Below are 19,032 nucleotides of genomic sequence, written 5' to 3' on the forward strand. Positions count from 1 at the left end.
CCGCGCGTGACAATGTCGCGTTGAGAGCTCACCAGCAATGCTCGAAATACAGTGACATTAGCGAAAATGTTCAAAACATCCCATGTGATCGCCGAACATATTCTTCTAACAAATCGTTGACATCGCCACCTGGGATATGTTTGCTTGAGTAGAACATCAGAAGCTCATGGCTTTAACACAGTCAAGAGTCTTCAACACAGCATGTGGTTTGGGCATAAATACATGTTTATGAACAACAATCATTTAAAAACATCAACGTGCAAGCGTCTTGTCAACTAACACTTCGTCAGCTCACGTAATTGGTCCCAAAATTACTAAACCGCATATCACATCCCTTCCTTTTAAGAGCTTCTCTCTCACGCTAAAGTTTCAATCATTTGCTAGAACCTGACGTGAGTCTCACGACTGACACAACACATACGGCTCGCATATCACACTTTCGATCGTTAACAACAACAAACGATACACGACGCTATCTTTGTACCCTGCGGATATCGTTTGGCGACTCTCGCAAGCAGAACATGCCGCAACGCAACGTGCTACGTAGGCTATAAATAGACTTTCCTGGCAAAGATGTGTTGCAAATATCTCCTCTAGAAATATCAGGTCACCTGCAAAATAAAGGCACATATAGTTCGCAACAGTATACGTCTCCCCATCCGGTCTGCAGCGAGGAGTGCAGCGGCAGGCCGCGCATAAATGAACGTCGATTGGAATGTAGCTGAAAGCCTGCCTGCAGCCAAATGACACCGTTCGATTCTTTGGCCCAGCGTGTCGTGTGACTAGATACAGAGGAATTGTTCCGCGCATGATGACGTCAGCAGCAGCACTTCCACCTTGACTTCTTCTGTCGACTTTGCGTCGTCTACAAAGAAAAAAAAGAAAGAAACACACATACATTGGCAAGATGTTAACAGCACTGTATAGAAGGTGCAGAGGGTTGTTGACGTGTTGTCTGTGACTGTCGAGCTGGCTCTACAGTGAGCTATTACTGTTCAGCCAGTGAAATGTTACTTCTTTTTCAATGTTTAACTCGACATGATGCCAACCATTCTTTACGATGTGCCCAATTATTAAAATATTAAATTAAAAGATAATCCCAATTTCGTCATGATACCGATGTCAAGACTAAGGTAAGCACCCCTCGGTACTTCAACACGATCATACTCGACAGAACAGCGCTTCAATTAACACTAAAGAGAAAAAATGACCTTTCTACAGTACCAAAAAGCCCACTCTTACTGTGAGAAGTGGTAAGCAAGAAAAACCGCAAATACAGAGGAATGGTGGCGACGCCACCGTAAAGTTCCCGCACCACATCGCCGTGACGTCATAGGTTTTGGCGGTGTCTGCAATGGCCTATTAAATTTTTTTTATCAGCAAAGATGGACTACACTGTACTCTAAAATAGTCCAAGACTGCATTTAACACGTTACAAGAACTTAACAATAATTTAATTACGGGGTTTTTGGCGCCAACACCACGATCTGATTATGAGGTACGCCGTAGTCGGTGACTCCAGAAATTTGGACCACCTGGGGTTTCTTAACGTGCACCTAAATCAAAGGACACGGGCGTTTTGGAATTTCGCCTCCATCGAAATGCGGCCGCCGTGGCCGGGATTCTATCCCGCGACCTCGTGCTTAGCAACCCAGCACCGTAGCCACTGAGCGGCCACGGCGGGTTTGCAAGAACTTTTAGTGGGCCACAACGGCTCAAATACAAAAAAAAAGGAATTTCCAAATCAGTGACGTCACACTAATGCACCATCGCTGAGGATTCGCCACCAAATTAAAAAAGTATAAAACTTTGACCTTCAATTTCTCTTCCGCAAGTCGACCGCTCAGTGCGAAATTAACAAAGATGGAGTTTTTAAAGAATCCTTACCAGTCGCACTGATTTACTGCCTTTCTCTTACGTGTCCCTTTTTAAATACCCGTATTACTCTTTCGATTTCAATTAATGCCTACACAAGCAACACAATCTACAACAAGCCCCCAAGACTATATTATAATCCTGATTTTCGTCTAGTCATCTGCCGCCTATTGCGTTTTCGTTCCCTCATAGCCTTACGATCAGTGCCTGCTCACCCCCCCCCCCCCCCTTGCACGCAAAGCTTCAAAGAAAGTTCACTTCGCGCTACGTTGCAAGTCTCAAGTGACACAAGGGCAACGAAAGGCGATAGTGCTGTGAACGCAGAGTAAACAACCAAATGGCTTTTTTTTTTCCTTTATCGTAGTGTGAGTACACCATAAACTGACAAGAAGACTTACATGTAAAAAGGATGAAAAAAACCTATAAAGATATGTTCTTTCGAGAGCAATGTCAGAGGGAGCACCGAGTTCCTTTTTCAAACAGTGATGACTCCTGACCTGTGAAATCGAGTCAGACGTCGTATAATATGAAGGATGTAGCTTTTCCCGCCCAAAATCGAGTGTCACAGAGGTCACAGAGATTGTGTGTTTAGGCACAACGGGCATTTGAATCCAACTTGAGCATTGCAAAAGGGAGGTACCCTAACGCCCGGTTCCTCAGGACCATCAATAAAGTTCTTTGTCTGTCTGTCTGTATGCCTCTCTTTTATTGCTGCTGGGGATACCAACAAATGTATCGGCAGAATGCCGTTATTTCACCACATTCTCAGGTTCGCTAATTAAGCTCGGACTGTTCATTCGCGTTCTTGTTGCATATTTTGCTCTTGCGTTCGCTGAGCAATGGTGGTTCGACGCCTAAAGGCGACACCGGTGGGGCTATATCACAAAGAGATCGTAGCGAGGGCTCCCAGTTACTTTATGTTTTATCAACGCGGGCTCTCTAACGTCCACACAAACGCTCGACATGCGAACGTTCTCGAATTCCGCCTTTCCCCCCCAAGAATGCGGCCGCCTAGCCATAGCCGGGTATGAACGCGTGGCCCAGAGTTTTTTTTTTTCATAATTCTAGGACCTCCTGCTGTAATACTATTGCCATGTAACTCGAACATGGCTGTTGCAATAAACTTCACTTGAAAAAAGCGCTGATGTCGTTGGTGTTCCACGCTCTGGGGAAAAGTGCGCACAAACTTTCTTGTTTTTTTTTTTGTATGGCCTCCGTCGTGCCTGTTTGTCCATCGTGATTTCACCCGCTTTGTGGGGGAAGAAGTTAAATATATAATATTTTTCGTTGTAACCCTCGAAGGTCTGTCGGGCAAATTAGTCCCGCTTCTCGAAAAAAAAAATTCACGTAGTGTCAATGGAACAAATAAGTCCCTTTTTGTGTTTCAAATTAAACGGTTTGTTGTACAGAAGGGAAATTAGTTGCAAGCAACTTCTTCTAGGCACCTCATTTACTAATACCACAAAATAAATTTCGAAAGTTGTGGTTCGCGAGGGAGGTACGCAGAATTAATTTCGCATCACGACCCTAGAGGGTCAATGGGACATTTGCGTCCAACTTCTTGAAGTACAATTTAGTGTAAGTGGGGAAAATACGTCCCACTTATTAAAAATAAAGGGCTTGGTGTAGAGAAGTGAAATTTGTAGTAAATTATTCCCAAGTAGCGCATTTACTCATACCACGCACAGAATTTGAAGAGTTTTGTAAAAATATATATGTACAGTGTCCTACAATGCTTTAACCAAAAAGAAAAAAAAAGAATAAGAGTTCCTCACGCTACTTTAGTGAGTGTACACCTTGGTGAGTAATACGATATCCTTATCACGATCTCACCGCCCACGCATTTGATTACGCACTGCCTCGAGGATCGGCCCCGAGTGGTAAACAGCATTATAACAATTGCGAAGAACTTTATGGTGCACTGAAATCAATATCGGCCCGCTAACGTCTTGGTCTGCAATTTTCCCCGACATCAGCGCGCTTTACTATGCGTCGAGAAGAACAAAGAAGGTCGGCGAACGCCTAGTATTTAACGCAATAGCATTTGCAGATACGATAGCAATAGCAGATGCTATTAGATGCAATAGCATTTAAAGCATCGTGCACACTGTAACGCGCTAGCGTACGCTCAGCACACCTGGAGTTCTCTGTTGGATAGCTGCACAGAGGCTCAAGTCCGCCCACACTGTTGCTATAGCATTGAATGCAGTAAGAAAGTACGGAGCGTATCCTGAGGCAGGTGTAGCAATAGCAAATGATGTTAAATGCAATAGCATTTAATAGCATCGCGCACACTGTAACGCGCTTGCGTACGCTCAGCACACCTCGAGTTCTCTGTTGGATAGCGGTACAGAGGCTCAAGTCCGCCCACACTGTTGCTATAGCATTGCATGCAGTAAGAAAGTACGGAGCGTATCCTGAGGCAGGTGTAGCAATAGCAGATGCTGTTAAATGCAATAGCATTTAATAGCATCGTGCACACTGTAACGCGCTTGCGTACGCTCAGCGCACCTCGAGTTCTCTGTTGGATAGCTGCACAGAGGCTCAAGTCCACCCACACTGTTGCTATAGCATTGAATGCAGTAAGAAAGTGCGGAGCGTACCCTGAGGCAGGTGTGTAGCACGCTCTCGAAGACCTTGCGCACGCTGGCAAGGTCTAGCGCTGAGCATTCGACGTAGTGCGCCGCCTGGATCTTCTGGGCCAGCTGTAGACCCTCGGCGACACTAGAGGGCCGGCACTTGATCTGCGCCAGCTCCTGAACGGTCACGGAGTCCTCGCGAAGATCCTGCGGTGTGACGTCACAGAAAAGGAAAAGGGTCAACTTAAATTAAATTGGGCCTGATTGACCTAATTTAAGGCCCCGCGTGATTTTAGTGGAGCGATGAACTAACTGCCGCTTGTTGGTGCACGCTCGTGGTTACGTTGCGCCGAGTTTTTGACACCGAAAAATTACGAACGACTGCGACAAGCCGGGCCGAAGCCCAAGTTACCTCTACTCCTTGCTACGTCTCGCACTTCATTCCTGTCACCGTGACACCGCTGTCCTCGTCTCTAAAAAACGGGGACAGCGGAAGAGAACACAAACGCGACGTGTCGTTTTGGTGTTCTCTTCCGCTGTCCCGGTCTTTATTTGCGGTCAATATGATATGCAGTAAACACCAACTAGGCCAAACTGAAGTTCTTCTGTAGCCGTTCACGTTTTCAGTGTCAGAACTCCTGGCAACGTGACGATGCACCGCGAGATTCTCGACGGCTTCAGTGCAAAGTCCGTGTGTCTTAACGGACAGGGTTTCGGATATCGTATAGCAATGCCAGCGCTTCTCTGCTCAGCCTGCCAGGCCTGAGGTCACCTTCCCATGGATATTCCGTCTCTGACGATGGTATCGAATCCAGCCAATAAAGGCGCAGTTCCAGAGAACATCTAGGACGTAACAAGGGCAAAACTACGAAATGCTTCTTTGAGACAAGCTTTTTTATAATATCTTACTGTGGAAAACAGCATCTCGTCATCAGAAATCGGTGCTCAAAACTACGAAATGCTTCTTTGCGACAAGCTTCTTTATAATACATTACTGTAGAAAACAGCATTTCGTCAACAGAAATCGTTGCTCAGTCACCAGGTTATGTACGCTGTTAATTCCGAACGGCGCTAAGTAAAAACAAGATACAGTGAAAGAAAGATGTGCGCGACTGACAACAATTTCATCAAGAACAGAGGAAAGTCTCGGGGTCAAGTGTAGATTCAAAAGGAAAGAATGTATCCCCAAATATCTTCCCGTATGTATCACCGCCGTCTCGAAATAAGCTTCAAAGTTGAACATAACTTATCACCCAACATCCGGGGCAGCATGCCAAGCCGTCTGGCGGGCTAATATCGGAGATATGATAAAACCGCTATCGCCGAGACTGCCTTGTGCCTCCTGCAGTGAGTGTTATCAAGCAGCAAGTGAAGTCGCATGACCGTTATCAACAACAACATCGGCTCACCGCCGTTGCCGTGATAGGGAAGGCTCGGTGAGTCAAGTGATTCTGCATGCAGTATCATTTGTCTGCTAATTAATCTACTAATTAGAAAATTTTTGTAGGTTTCCTGGGAACGTTTCTGTCAAGTGACGTTTGTGATTTGTTCCAACACAAGATTGAGTAGACAGGCACCCGAATTTCTTGCATACGTGCAATGCTCGTGTTCATTGCGCCTACAGCGGCTATTCTTCGGACAGAAATCTCTAAAACCCGGGCTACATTTGCGTGAACATTCAGTCCTCGTGTTGCTGCACATTCTAGGCCTGCGAAGAAGCAATGCGTTCGAGCACTGGGCGCGACAAAGGCGATTCTAGACTTCGCGAAAGTTGCAGGTCTCAACGAGACCCCGTGAACATATACAGGGTGTCCCGGCTAACATTAAATTAGGCAAATGCAAACATACAAATGCAAATATGCAAATGGCACGTAGCTGGACAGAACAAAAGTAATTTTGTTTGCCGCCCACTAGGAGATACCCAAACTATTCCTTTTTTCATTCCGACTAATTAGATAACTAATCTTAATTTATCGACTTCTCAAACATTATAATAAGACGGAAAGTGTCGATGAGAAAATTGTATAGAGTGACGTGAAAAACACCCGATACAGCTTTCAGCTGCCCAATACGCGTTATATAAAAGTGTTTTTCCGAGTGTCGAAGAAGCCCGCGAATGCACGCGAAGTGCGCATTCTCCCGCGTTGGACCTAGTGCGTTCGGGTTATGGACAACAAGCACTGAAACTTCGCATGCCAACACCAGGCTATAACGCACAACTCAGTGGGCGGAGTAAACAGTTTTTAGCGGGACCAGTTGCGAATTCGCGTCCGCAAGTTCGCCGCTCCCGCTCATCTCGACGCACGAGTGTCCAGCGTCTGAGCCGACTGGACACCTGCGCGCCAGAAAGTAGGAGCGCATTCGCTCTTTGTAACGCGTACGGCCTTGGACAGCTTGGCTCTACGCGTCGGGCTTAAGCAAAGATTGACACAGGCGCGCGTCTGTTATCGTTCCGGGCGCCGTGTCATCCCTGCGGCCTCTCTACAGGAGCAGAGTATTTCTAGTAGTCAGAGAACTTTTAGTATAGGCACTGAAGAAGGATTCCTCCATTTTAGAAGCAGGAGGAATGAGAAAAAGCAGAAGGCAGGGAGGTTAACCAGAATAACGTCCGGTTGACTACCCTACACCGGGGCAATGGGAGAGGGAAAAACAAAGATGGCAGGAAGAGAGAGGAGGGAAGGAAAGAAGGAAATTAGCGGTGGGTTCGCTGACGCGTGTGGTCTAATAGAAGTTGCATTAATAGTCACAGACATTCACACAAGCTGTTCAAACTGCTGTAACGCCTCCTATAGCTAGCGCTGGTTCCCTATGTGCCAACGAGGTGAGAGCATCGGCTCCGCGGCCATTCCTCAGTGAGCTCATTCGCGGGGACAATGACGTCACGCCCACCATTTGCGTGGCGACCAGCAGCACGGGCACGTTCGGGTTGAAGTGTCGCACTTCGGTCGCCCAGCGGGTCGGCACCTCGCTGCCGGAGAAGATGTCGCGCACCGAGAAGCAGATGAGCACCACGTCGGCTTCGGCGTAGCAAGAGGCCCGGTGCGGGTCGCACAGCAGGTCAGAGTCGCCCGTGTCCCAGATGACCAGCCGGACCTGCGCAGCAGTCGGCGACGACACGTCTGTGGAGGGCGCGATTCAGCTGACATATATGCAGCACAAATCACGCTACCAATGATTGGCAAACAATTTTATAACTGCGCGAGCAAACGACCACAGAGAGGGAGCACGCAAGGACAGGCGCAGTCCTTGTGTCAGAGCATTTGGACTGCGACTGTCCAAGGACTGCGCTGTCCTTGTGTGCTCTCTCTCTCTGTGGTCGTTTGTTTGCGCAGTTATAAAACTGTTCGCGAAGATGCACCAACTCGCCCAACAAGAAGTTCTCCTAAGCTACATACCAATATGCAAAACTATACCTAGTAACGTTACAAACAGTAATGCTAGTAATAGCATTGCCGAAGCCATACGGGTACACGTGTTTACCCAAGTTCCCACGTCGAAAAGGCTCGATATGAAAAGCGCTCAGATAATCACGCTACACGTCAGCAGGTGTAATGCGACAGCAATTTGGCGCCATACGATTCGCTAAAACCGGCAGCCTTTGCTGCTTTCTACCGCCGTCGTGCACGTGCAATTATCAATGCTATTGTTATCAACTGCCGCCGCTCCTTCTGTCACGCGCCTCTCTACGTCATTTTCCACCGATGCTCCTCCTTTCCCGCTCCATCGCTCTCCCCATGGCATGTACTCTTCCAAGGACATACAACGCCATCTACATATGAAGAGGACTGTGCACTATGCTTTTTGACGTCACGCTGCTGTATGGCCGAAATTTCCATTACCAAGCCCGGCGTGACGAAAGCGGTGACGTCAAAATCACCACGGCTTACTCGACAGCATTGTCATTAGATTCTATGACAGTCGGCAACTGTACAATATAGATACAGGAATTTTAACGAAGCTAGAGAATAGAAAGTTGAGATAGACAAATTCTAGACTGCGATACGTATATAAAACCTGATCAGCTCAAGCAGGCAGTCTATTGGACGCCACCCTGTTTTCAAAGGGATTGCCAATTATAAATCCTCAACGTCATCGAAATGAGAGGGTCAACTGGCCCGCAGTTTAGCCTGACCGACTATGGCGAGCGCGCCCGAAAGGAATCGCACAGGAAAAGTGTAGAAACGGCTTAGAACGTGAATGGCTATTCAGAGCGCTAAATTCTGTGTTTCTCGGGTAAAAAGAAATTATACGCTGTAACCACACAAACACACAGGAAGGAAAGCGAATACAAGTTCACTGAACTTCCAACATTCGACGCTGCAATTCTATTCTCGCTTAGGCGACCCTCGCGCCGCAGAGTACATATTCGCCACGTGTTGGCCTGAACGTTCGTATTCTGTATTTTCGAACTTCGTGCCCGTTTACATCACTACACCTGAGCACATATCCTTGTGTCTTAATTTCTTGACATCCATCCACATAAAACTTTGGCGCCATGTCCGGGCCTGGTAAATTTCCAAATAAGAGTCGCCCACGGTGAAGTATTTCGAACCCTTATAAGTAAATACGGGCGTAAATTGGTTTACCACTCAATTCTTAGCACCATTTCTGGGTGTAAGAGTGTGAGTTATAGACGGATGTACATCATTCCTTACCTTCAAGTTTGCCAGTTATTTCCCAGTGCCTGCGAGATTCCTGTTTACGCATGATGGTACAGCTTCCGTACACCGTCACATAATATAATTTACGCCCTTAAAGTGTAAACGCTCGTAAATTTGTCTATAACTCACACACCCTTACATCCAAAACGGCTGCAAGAATGCGAGTTGCAGACATACGTACACCCGCTTTTTTTTTTTTAAGAAGTTGGTTTGTTTTCGTACAATCACGTACAGATTTTTCGGGGACGTTGGCGAAAAGGCAAACAAATGCCTGACAAAGCGCCAGCTACCCAGAAGTACAAACCCCCAGTGAGAATAACAAAAAAATAGAACAGTAAAAAGCAGCAATTCATAGTTTAAAAAGTTAAAAAGTAGTGGAAACCACAAACTGCAAGGATACACAATATACGTAAAATACGATGACTTCTAGATTAACTATACAAACTTCACTTCTAAGGGTGTGGTGTAAATATTTTTACAGTAGACTCATGTTTTCTCTCTCTGTTTCTCTTTCACTATCCCGTCCCCCTCCCGATGTGTGAGGTAGCAAACTGGACTCGGTTTGGTCAACCTTCATGCCTTTCCTTCTTTCCTTTTCTCTCTCTCCCTCTCTCCACCATGTAGAGGCCCCCGAAACAGCGTGAACTTCGCACCTTCTTGCCGTCGTGCTGCATGTGACCGACGTAGACTTCCTGGACGGTTGGCGCAGGCACGGAGCCCTTGACGTCATCGCGCAGGAAAGTCCGTATCAGCGTGGTCTTCCCGCAGGCGCAGCTTCCGACCACCACCACCTTGAGCGTGAGCATCGCTGCGAAGGACGGGGGGGATAACACAGGTTATGCACGCGACTGTCACCCGAGCTCAGAACTATATTTAATCGCTCCGGTCAGAAACCATGCCGCGAGAGAGCTGCGCCGCGTTTCAAAACAGGGCACGCCGAACGGCGAATCACAGCATATCGTCTCGGTACACGTGACACAAAAGGAGACGTCACGTGAGACGTCACGTGAGACGTCACGTGAGTTTCTGGCACGTTGTGGCAGTTACAGCAGAATGGAACCTGCGCTAACTGGGACAACGAGTCCCACTGAAGTGAACAGTAGTTTATTCGGACTTTCACAGAACGAATATTGTCCAGGTCCCACGCGCTGTGGGAATAACTGTTGCGCGAAGTGTTTAGCAGGCTGTCCAACGTAGCTTGGGGTTCTTCAAAGCGTTAAAAGATGGATCGACATGCTTGTGTAGAGCGAGTAATATCGTATGTGGCGACAGCAGCAAGGGGAAGGATAACGGTGACCACCATGACGCCATCGACAACGACTGATTTATTGTGTTCCGGCGAAGAAACCTTCCAGCACGTTTCATTGCATCCGGGTCCGAAGGCGCTACGACGTCACACAGCGTCTCAGAGCGCTCGCACGCCGCATGGACTACGAAACGTGGGCCAATACTGCGGAGTCACTGCTGCGTCACGTGGCGTTTCAAAGCGCCAGCTGTCGCGAAAGAAGGATGGGGGGAAAGTGGCGCGCTGTAGGTTTTATAAGCAACCTGTTGCTATGCGACGGCCAGAGTACTAAGGACGGCGATTACTCGAGCTCTCCATTCCTGCATTTAAAGATTAATGGGGACCGGCACGGGTCCTGTCGCTTTTTAAAGGAGGAGGAGGAAAAAAACTTCATTCAGGTCCTGTACAAGGTGTTGCCACCTGCCTGGCTTTAGCGCAAGGAAACGGCCACCACATGACGTTTCAGTGGATTCCCAGTCACTGTGGTATACACGGCAACGAACCGGCCGATGCCGAAGCGAAGAAAGCATTGAAAGAACCAGAGTCACTGCTTGCAATTCCTTTTTAAAGAGCAGACACCAACTGCCTCCTCTCCAGTGTCATACGAAATTCGACAGAAAAGAACAGGGACAATCCGGATAATCGCCACAGACGACTCCAGAGATTGGACCCTACCATGAAATTTAGGCTACAACCGAAAATTCAACGCAGCTGTGCCAGTCTTATGCACAGACTAAGGCTGGGGGTAGCGTTCACGAGCGGATACGGGCACCTGATGTGACGCACTGAGTCTCCAGACTGAGTTGTGCAATGTGAATGAGACTATAGGTCATGGGCTTTGTGTATGCCCTAAGTACGTGGAATAGCGCCAAAAGTGACGCCCGCGTCTTGGCCTTACGCGTCTCGACAGCCCACCGCTGTCGGAGGACGTTACTTTAGGCCCTTGGCCAGACGCTCAATCGAGTTTCCAGGCCATCCAGGCGTTACTGAATTTTTTAAAAAGTACGGGCCTGGACTGTAGGCTTTGAGCATACCAAATTGCCTGCCATATGTTTTACATCCTCCTTCTCTCGTCATCATCACCCATCATGCGCCTCTTTCTTCCCTATTTCTTTCCCTCTTCCCCTTCCCCCAACGCCGAGTAGTTGGCTAGAGGAATATACCTCAGGCCAACCTCTCTGCATTTCGTATCATGAAACCTCTCTCTCTCTCTCTCTGCCTGGCTAGTCCCATGTTGGGACCGGGACGTCAAGCCTCCTGGCCCTATCACGGGCGTACTGGACAGCCAGGACTTGAGGGATATGATCGTGGGATCTAATCATTCCTGAAAACCGATTCCGGGAAATGCCAGGGCCGAGCGACCCACACTCCTAGAGCACACGTTCAAGCACGCGCATCTCCTTTTTGCATACTTTGCATATATAGTTCATGTCTGCAATGTCATACCATTCCTTCGTTTGTGCAGGTGAATAATAGGACTGTGTTTGCAATTGCCTAAGTGTAATTGCTTGTGCTTTGTTTGGCCTACAGTGAGGGGGTGCAAACTCCCTTCTTCCCATGTAGCAATGTTTTGTAGTTTCATTGTATGTAATGAGCGTATCTCTCCTTAAGTTCTCCAATCCAGCAGAATCAAAGCCATATGTAAAAGCCAATTGTTGCCATGCGACGTGAGACACGAGTCAGCCTTCTCGAAACGATAGCTGGTATTGGCACGAGATAGGTATGCATGCGTGTATGTGAGTGGTGAGCGAGTGGTGGCGCTGGCTAACACTCCCAGGGTTCTACTACAGGAAACATAAATGCCCAAGAAAGTGGACGGGGAAACGGCGCCGCGGTAGCTCAATTGGTAGAGCATCGCACGCGTAATGCGAAGCTTGTGGGATCGTTTCCCACCTGCGGCAAGTTGTTCTTTCATCCACCTTCATTTCCAATAATTTATCGTTTGCTTATTTAATTTATTAGGCACAAGTAATTTCCCCTGTGTTGTACTTGGTGTCAGTGTTTGTTGGCTTCTTATGACATACGATTGGGTATTTATCATGCGGCCGCAGTGTGTGTGTCACTGGGTATCTGCCCCGGGAACCAACGGGCATCTGCCGCTCTTCAGTAAACCTTTTTTTTTTTTTTGACATCAACTTCGGTCATTGCAAGTATCGCAACATCACGCCTACACGGTGGTGTTCACGTAGTGCTATTTTTCTTGCAAATGAGGGTCGTCGCCGACGTTGTAAATTTTTTTCCGACTCACAAAAACCCGTTCTTGCCAAATGTGACCTTCAACATCTCGTTTGTGCTCTTTAAGGGCTTTGCATGAGAGATAGTGAGCTAAGAAGTTTTCGCTGCTACCGAAGTGGCGCACGAAGACTGCTTTGATTTTCTCGTTAATCGGAGAATGACGAAGGATTTGTCAGAAGACCGAAAATAATATCGGAGTGACTGCAGTGGTTATGAGCGATAACATGCAGGCTTGTGCCCGTATTGTTTGGCTCCAATGAAGGTTATGCTGTGGCACATGCGTTTTACGAAAAATTGTGGAGTGGCAACTACCGCAGATTCTTACCAGCAGAGGTGTAGCCAGGGCTTTCCCTTACTTCATTGTTAAAAGTGTGCTGAAACTAGGCGGAGAATAGTGGCAGCGCAGCTGCTCTTGCTGTGTGATAAATTCTGGAGTGATTGCAAAAATAAAAGTTGTTGTTTCGGGCTAGAATATTACCATTGGCTTAGTCGTCATATCGCGATCTCCCATAACAAGTTGTCAAGACGTTCAGTTTTGAACCTAAGTGACACTGACAGACACATCAAGAATCATCTGCATCGCGAAATTGGCCGTTTGAAAACCGCTGAAAGCGAAAAGAAAAAACGCTTCCTCAACTCCGTCACATCCTAACCTTAATCGATTCCCTTAGTAAGATGCCGGCGGCCGGCTTCAATTTCAGGGCGCCGTCTCCATGCCAGAATTATTTTTGTTAAACCTCCTTGGTAGGGAGGTACAAATGTTCCCATGGACAGTGGCATCGAAACGCTAACCCAACAGACACAGCAGCGCGATGTTCAAGCTTTAGGCATGCTTATCTCGTGCCGACGCCAAGTACAGTCAAGCCCTGCTTTATAGAACGGAATCGCCTGCTCTTATGCGATCTGTGCGCTGCGGGACCTTTACAATGAAGTGACCTGCATAACGAAGGACTTAGGACGCTCCAAGCACTTCGTCTTAAACGCGTTCTACTGTATCACACTTCTTTGCCGCGATTGGCGCGAATACGTCGCGTTCCACATGCCACGAGCTTACGCACTTGTGTGCGCTCTAGCTTCCATTCGGCCACTGGAATTAATTACTTCATTCCTTCAGTCACGCGACTCGTAGCGTGTCAGTTTGTCCCATTCTCGTCTCGTGGCAGCTAACGCTTTGGGACAATGTGTTAAACTGCACCCCCGCCCTTCGGGCTCGGCTCTCATTGCCCGGTCCTTTCCTCGTAGCTGAACGCCATGCTGCGAGACATTGTACCGTTTCGGGTTCGCCCAACGTTGTATCGTTCCTTTCAGGAGTGAAAATTATGCAGATCCCACGCACTGTGGGAATCGATGTATACGAGAAGATTTCCGTGATGGTCGCTTTGACTGGCGATAATTAGCGGTGATGTTGACGGCGAAAGCTTAATTTGTTCAACATTCAGTCTAACACGAGAGTGGTGAGTTGATGTTACACGTTAACTAGCGTGCGCCTCTGCTGTTTGTCTGCGTAGAGCACAGAGGGAGAGGTGTTTGCTTGAGGTATTGCTGTGCGCCACATTTTCATAACCTCTGAGAGGGTTGAGCATTGTCATTGCCTCACATGGCACATCGCGTCGTGGTAGAAGTGTTGAACTTGAATTGCATTATGGGGCTGCACGTGCCAAAACCACAATCGGATTACGAGGCGTGTCGTAGTGGAGGACTCCGGATTAATTTTGACACCGTGACGTCCTTTAAGGTGTCCCAAAATCCAAGTGCGCGTGTGTTTGCTGTATCGCCCACGCCGAAATGCGGCTGCCGCGGTCGGGATAAATCCGCGACCTCCAGCGATGCCATAACCGCAAAGCTACCGCGGTGGGCACAGAAGTGTTGATTTGACGGCCGATCGTTTCCGTATAGTGTCGCCTGAACCGCGCGGTGCGTTTTAATTAATGCGGCTCTGCTTCTGCACGTCCATTGTGATTTGTCCGGTCGATATTTGTATGGCGTTTATTTTTCCCAAATGGCAGAAACATACTGTACCGTACCTTACACATAAGTTTATCCAGTTTCCCCGCAACCGCTGTCGTGTCTTTAATAGTAGCGTTTCTTTGCCTTCTCACGTCACCTTCCTTCCCTTGTATTGAAACTGTCTCTTCTCCCTCCTTTCTACAGTTCTATCTACGTCTCCTTTGGTCTCGCACGTTAGTAGAAGGGGAAGCGCTGCAGTTTCTACAATGCTTTTGATGGGGGTCACGGATAATTACATCTGTCGAGAGGCTAATGTGGAGCTGCCCAGGGAGCTCCAAAGAGCATTGTGCACATTCGACGTGGTGGGGTCCAAACGAGTTTCTCGCGTCGCCTTTCCTCTCTGACTCGCTCCTGTCATGTGTACACAAGCTCTGAACCCCTCCCCAACGCGGTGTGTCACACAGAAGCAGCAGTGGGAAAGTCGAAACAAAAGGCAAAGAAAGCTTCGCTATAAAAAAATTCGCCGACGATTACGATATTCCCTAATGCGAAATATATACGCATTTTCATTTCGCGATGTATTGGCTGGTGCGGACAATCTGTCTCGTGCGGCCCATTGCAAACGGAGCAAAGTCTGGCGCGACCGCCTCGCTAATCGAGAGATCGCGAGAGGCAGCGCATGGATGAGTCATGGATGCGATTCAGAGCAGCCGCCGCAGACAGACCCCTGCTCACGCAGCGCTACGTTTCCATATATGGTACCGGTCGGCGCGCTCTCCGCATGGTATCGGTGAACAGAAGACGACGCACTACTCTGGCGCCATCTCGTAGCGGTCGTCGCCGCAGAGCCCATCTTGCGCGGCCCTACGCTTTTCTTCTCACGCTTTTGCCGTACCCTACTCCTCACGCTCTCTTCGCTATCACAGCCTTTCATGTCCCCCATGCGCTCCGCGTTCGCTCTTGCATCCTTCGCTGTGCTCGTTCGCTCGGTTACACTGACGCCGACGGTCAACGCAGGAACAGGCGGCTAAGAGCTGCGCTGTATAATTATAGACAAAAAGAATGAGAAATATAGGTCTCCCTTATTTGTTTCTTGGACTGCTTCGCCGATCGCACGTACGTCAGTAAGTTCCCGTTCTCTGTCCGTTGCAATTATTTTTACCTTTGCAATGCTTCGTCATTCTTAATGTCTTAGGAACTAGCCCAATCTTCAGTCATGGTCCATCTCACACAGCTTAGTGCGACGGGAGCCTCCGGTGACGGTAAGTGTGAGCATGCCGGTGCGTTTGCATCCGCCGTCGATGTACAACAAACAGTCATGTAACGGGCGGAACTACAGTTGCGAAGCGCGAGGAAGGAAAATGTGCCCTAAAAGGAAGACTGATGCACGAATACCACGGCAAAGTGGCTACTAGAAATTTGAGTGTTCGCCTTAGTAGCCCAAGCTCCGGAGCTGTTACAGCTGCGGAGGCGAAGACAGGCAGTTCCCACGGGACACGAAACTATAGTCGAATGATGTATGCGGTAAAAAAAGCGCGGAGTAGCACGCGCATTTTTGGCTAAAGCCTGTGCAAATAACGCGCCTCACTAGCTTTAGGCCGCTGGCCAAACTTGGTACCTTAAGAAAAAATGACACCGTCTACTGTCCCAGTAGCCGGGAGAATTTCTGAAATTTCTCCCGGCGCTTACCTCCTATTGACGCTAGGAAGTCACGTGACAAACTGCCGGGCAAGAACTGCCTGCAGGTGTTCCCTAACCTAACCTTCTGAGAGCCAAAAGGAGGCGAGTACCGGGAGAAATTCGTTTCAGAAGTTCTCCCGGCTGCCGCGCCAAAATTAAACGTATATAGCTGAACTATTTCACTTCATCAATAATCGTCCTTTATTCATACAACAATTGAGCGTTGTGAAAAAGTCAGCGAGATATACCACTCGCGGCCAACACTTGCAATTGATAATAAAAAATAAATTATGGCAAAAAATAAAAGAAACAGGATCTAACTATACGAGGCGCGCGGTTGTAGTCAGGACACTGGAATTATTTTTGACCACCTCGGCTTCCTTAACGAGCACCGACGCACGGTACACGAACTTTTCTTATTTGCTTTCTTTTGGTTTTTCTTTTTTGGTTTTTCCTCCTCCCCCCTTCCTCTATTTCGCTCCCGTCGAAACGCGGCCCTCCGCGGGCGGGAATCACACCCGCGACCTCGGGCTTATATAGCAGCCCGACGCCATAGCCGCACTAAGCCACCACGACGGGTCAACATAAATAAGCGATTAAGCAAATCAACGGTAATGCGACGCACTCACGTGATTACCAGGAAAGCTGGCGTCGCCGACGCCGCCGACGTCCGCGATTTTCGCGCTGGACAGTCCGCTTATAAGCGCAACTGGTGGTCGCTGGCACAAATCGCACGGGACGGTTCATTCGGAGAACGCGTGTAAAGTTGGCATGGCGCGCAGCGTCAGCTACGAGGAGGCCTACGTAGAGGCGACGGCGATCATCCCGGGGAACTACATGCGTAGCTCCTCGGCGGACGATCGACTCGATTGTTGTTCGAGCGACTATAAATCCTTATCGGTCTCGACGTCTGCATAAGCTGTTTCGGGCGGACACGTCACGCACGGTGGCCGAAGCGCGGTAAAAGAAGAAAAATACCTGCGCACTTGATAAGGCTGCGGCAGACGAAAGCTTATAGACAATCGCTCGTCGCTTTCTTTCTTTCTTTTTTTTCTTTTTTGCACCTCCGCATGCGCTTTCACGACACCATATAAGGAAAGACACGGGGGGGAGGGGGGGGGGGGAGGGGGGAGGGGCTCGTCAGACACGGAAGCAGCGAGGATAGTTATCGGTAAAGGGAGCTAAGGAAATGCAAAATATGAACCGTATACCTTCAGAAGAGAGGGAGAGAGAGAGGGGGATAGTGATCTTTAAGAGAAACGGAAGACAATTGAACAAATAGCACTGCCTCTCGCGAATTGTGGGGAAGAGAGAGAGAGAGAATGAAGAAGAAAGGTACGGAGGTTAACCAGATATGAGTCTCCGGTTTGCTACCCTACACTGGGGATGGGGGATAGGGGTTAGAAAGCTGACAGAGAGGAAAACGCAAAAAAAATAAATAAACGCACGCGCACACATGGAGACACACGCACAAAAGGCGTTCCAGTTAAAGTCGTTCACACAGGCCGGTAGATCGCAAAAAGCGCAGAAGCGCTTGCACGGCCTTCTTCTGTGACGGTAGGTCCTTTCGATGTTGCAGAATTCTTTTTTCGGATAGCGGTTGGTCGTCCAGTTGGTCAAGTTCGTGGCTAAGGCATGCCCTCTGTGGACTGTACTGCGGGCAGGCGCACAAAATATGGCCAATTGATTCTTCATGGCCGCAGTGGTCACAGGTTGGGGTGTCGGTCATCCCTATGCGGAAGGCATAGGCTTTAGTAAAGGCAACGCCCAACCAAAGTCGATATAAAAGTGTGGCGTCTCTACGGCGAAGCTGTGATGGCGCTCGAAGACTTAATGTTGGATCAAGTGAGTACAGTCGCGGATTTCTTAAATGTGGCTCATTCCATTGCGACGCGGTGCACTGCCGAGCAAGTAGGCGGAGCTTCCGTGCCGCGTCAGTTCTAGAAAGAGGAATTGGGACGTGGCGCTCCTCAGTATGGGCTGAGCGGGCAGCGTGATCCGCCCGTTCATTGCCGATAATGCCGCAGTGACTTGGAAGCCACTGAAAGGTTATTTCGTGGCCTGCATCACTTATATGGTGTAATGTCTCTGTAATATGGAATATTAGTTGTTCGTGCGGTCCGCGTCGTAAAGGTGACAGTAGAGACTGCAGTGCCGCCTTCGAATCGCAGAATATTGTCCATTTGTGTGGCGGTTCATCACCAATGTGATGAAGAGCAGTAAAGAGCGCTGCGAGCTCTGCTGCCGTCGATGTTGTCGCGTGGGTCGTCTTAAATTCTATTGTTGTAGCTTTCACTGGTATGGCGATTGCCGCTGCGGAGCTGCTTGGAAGGACAGATCCATCAGTGTAAATATGCGTAGAGTCACGGTAGTTCTCGTACAAATATAGTAGCGTGAGCTGTCTAAGGGCTGGTGATGACAGATCAGCTTTTTTCGAGATGCCAGGTATTGCGAGGTTGACTGTGGGGAAAATGTAAAGCACGGGGAAGGGGCGGCAAGTTGAGGTTGCAGTTTACCTGATGGGAACTTTACACGTGCTGTGCAACCACCGCATTCTACCGGTACTAATATACCGGGGCGAAGCTCGGTGGTTAGCAAAGAAGCTTGCGGAGAAGCTAAGGACCCCCCAAACGGGCCACAGAACGAAAAACTATAGGCGTACCGTTAGGAGACAGGAAGACAGCGGCGTGGATTGTTGAGCAAACGGGGATAGCCGATATTCGACGTTGAAGTTGAGAGAAAGAAATGCAGCTGGGGCAAGCCACGTGAG

The 19,032-nt window shown here is 48.5% G+C and overlaps 1 protein-coding gene and 1 non-coding gene across 2 annotated transcripts in view; one reads left to right on the top strand and one right to left on the bottom strand.

Moving 5' to 3' along the window:
* Window positions 1-204: 204 nt before the first annotated feature.
* The window catches only part of LOC142557446 (ras-like GTP-binding protein rhoA), a 96,613-nt gene continuing 77,785 nt past the window's right edge, over window positions 205-19,032 (bottom strand). The window contains exons 6-9 of the mRNA XM_075669296.1: window positions 9,769-9,923; window positions 7,344-7,547; window positions 4,479-4,661; window positions 205-865 (exon numbers count right to left, since the gene is read on the bottom strand). Of these exons, the coding sequence (XP_075525411.1) occupies window positions 818-865; window positions 4,479-4,661; window positions 7,344-7,547; window positions 9,769-9,923 (590 nt within the window). The 3' untranslated portion in view covers window positions 205-817. The remainder of the gene's footprint in view (window positions 866-4,478; window positions 4,662-7,343; window positions 7,548-9,768; window positions 9,924-19,032) is intronic.
* TRNAT-CGU (transfer RNA threonine (anticodon CGU)) lies at window positions 12,229-12,301 on the top strand. The gene has a single exon. It is a non-coding gene; the product is annotated as a tRNA-Thr (tRNA).

This window comes from Dermacentor variabilis, chromosome 9, assembly GCF_050947875.1.
Source record: "Dermacentor variabilis isolate Ectoservices chromosome 9, ASM5094787v1, whole genome shotgun sequence".
Taxonomy (NCBI): Eukaryota; Metazoa; Arthropoda; class Arachnida; order Ixodida; family Ixodidae; genus Dermacentor; species Dermacentor variabilis.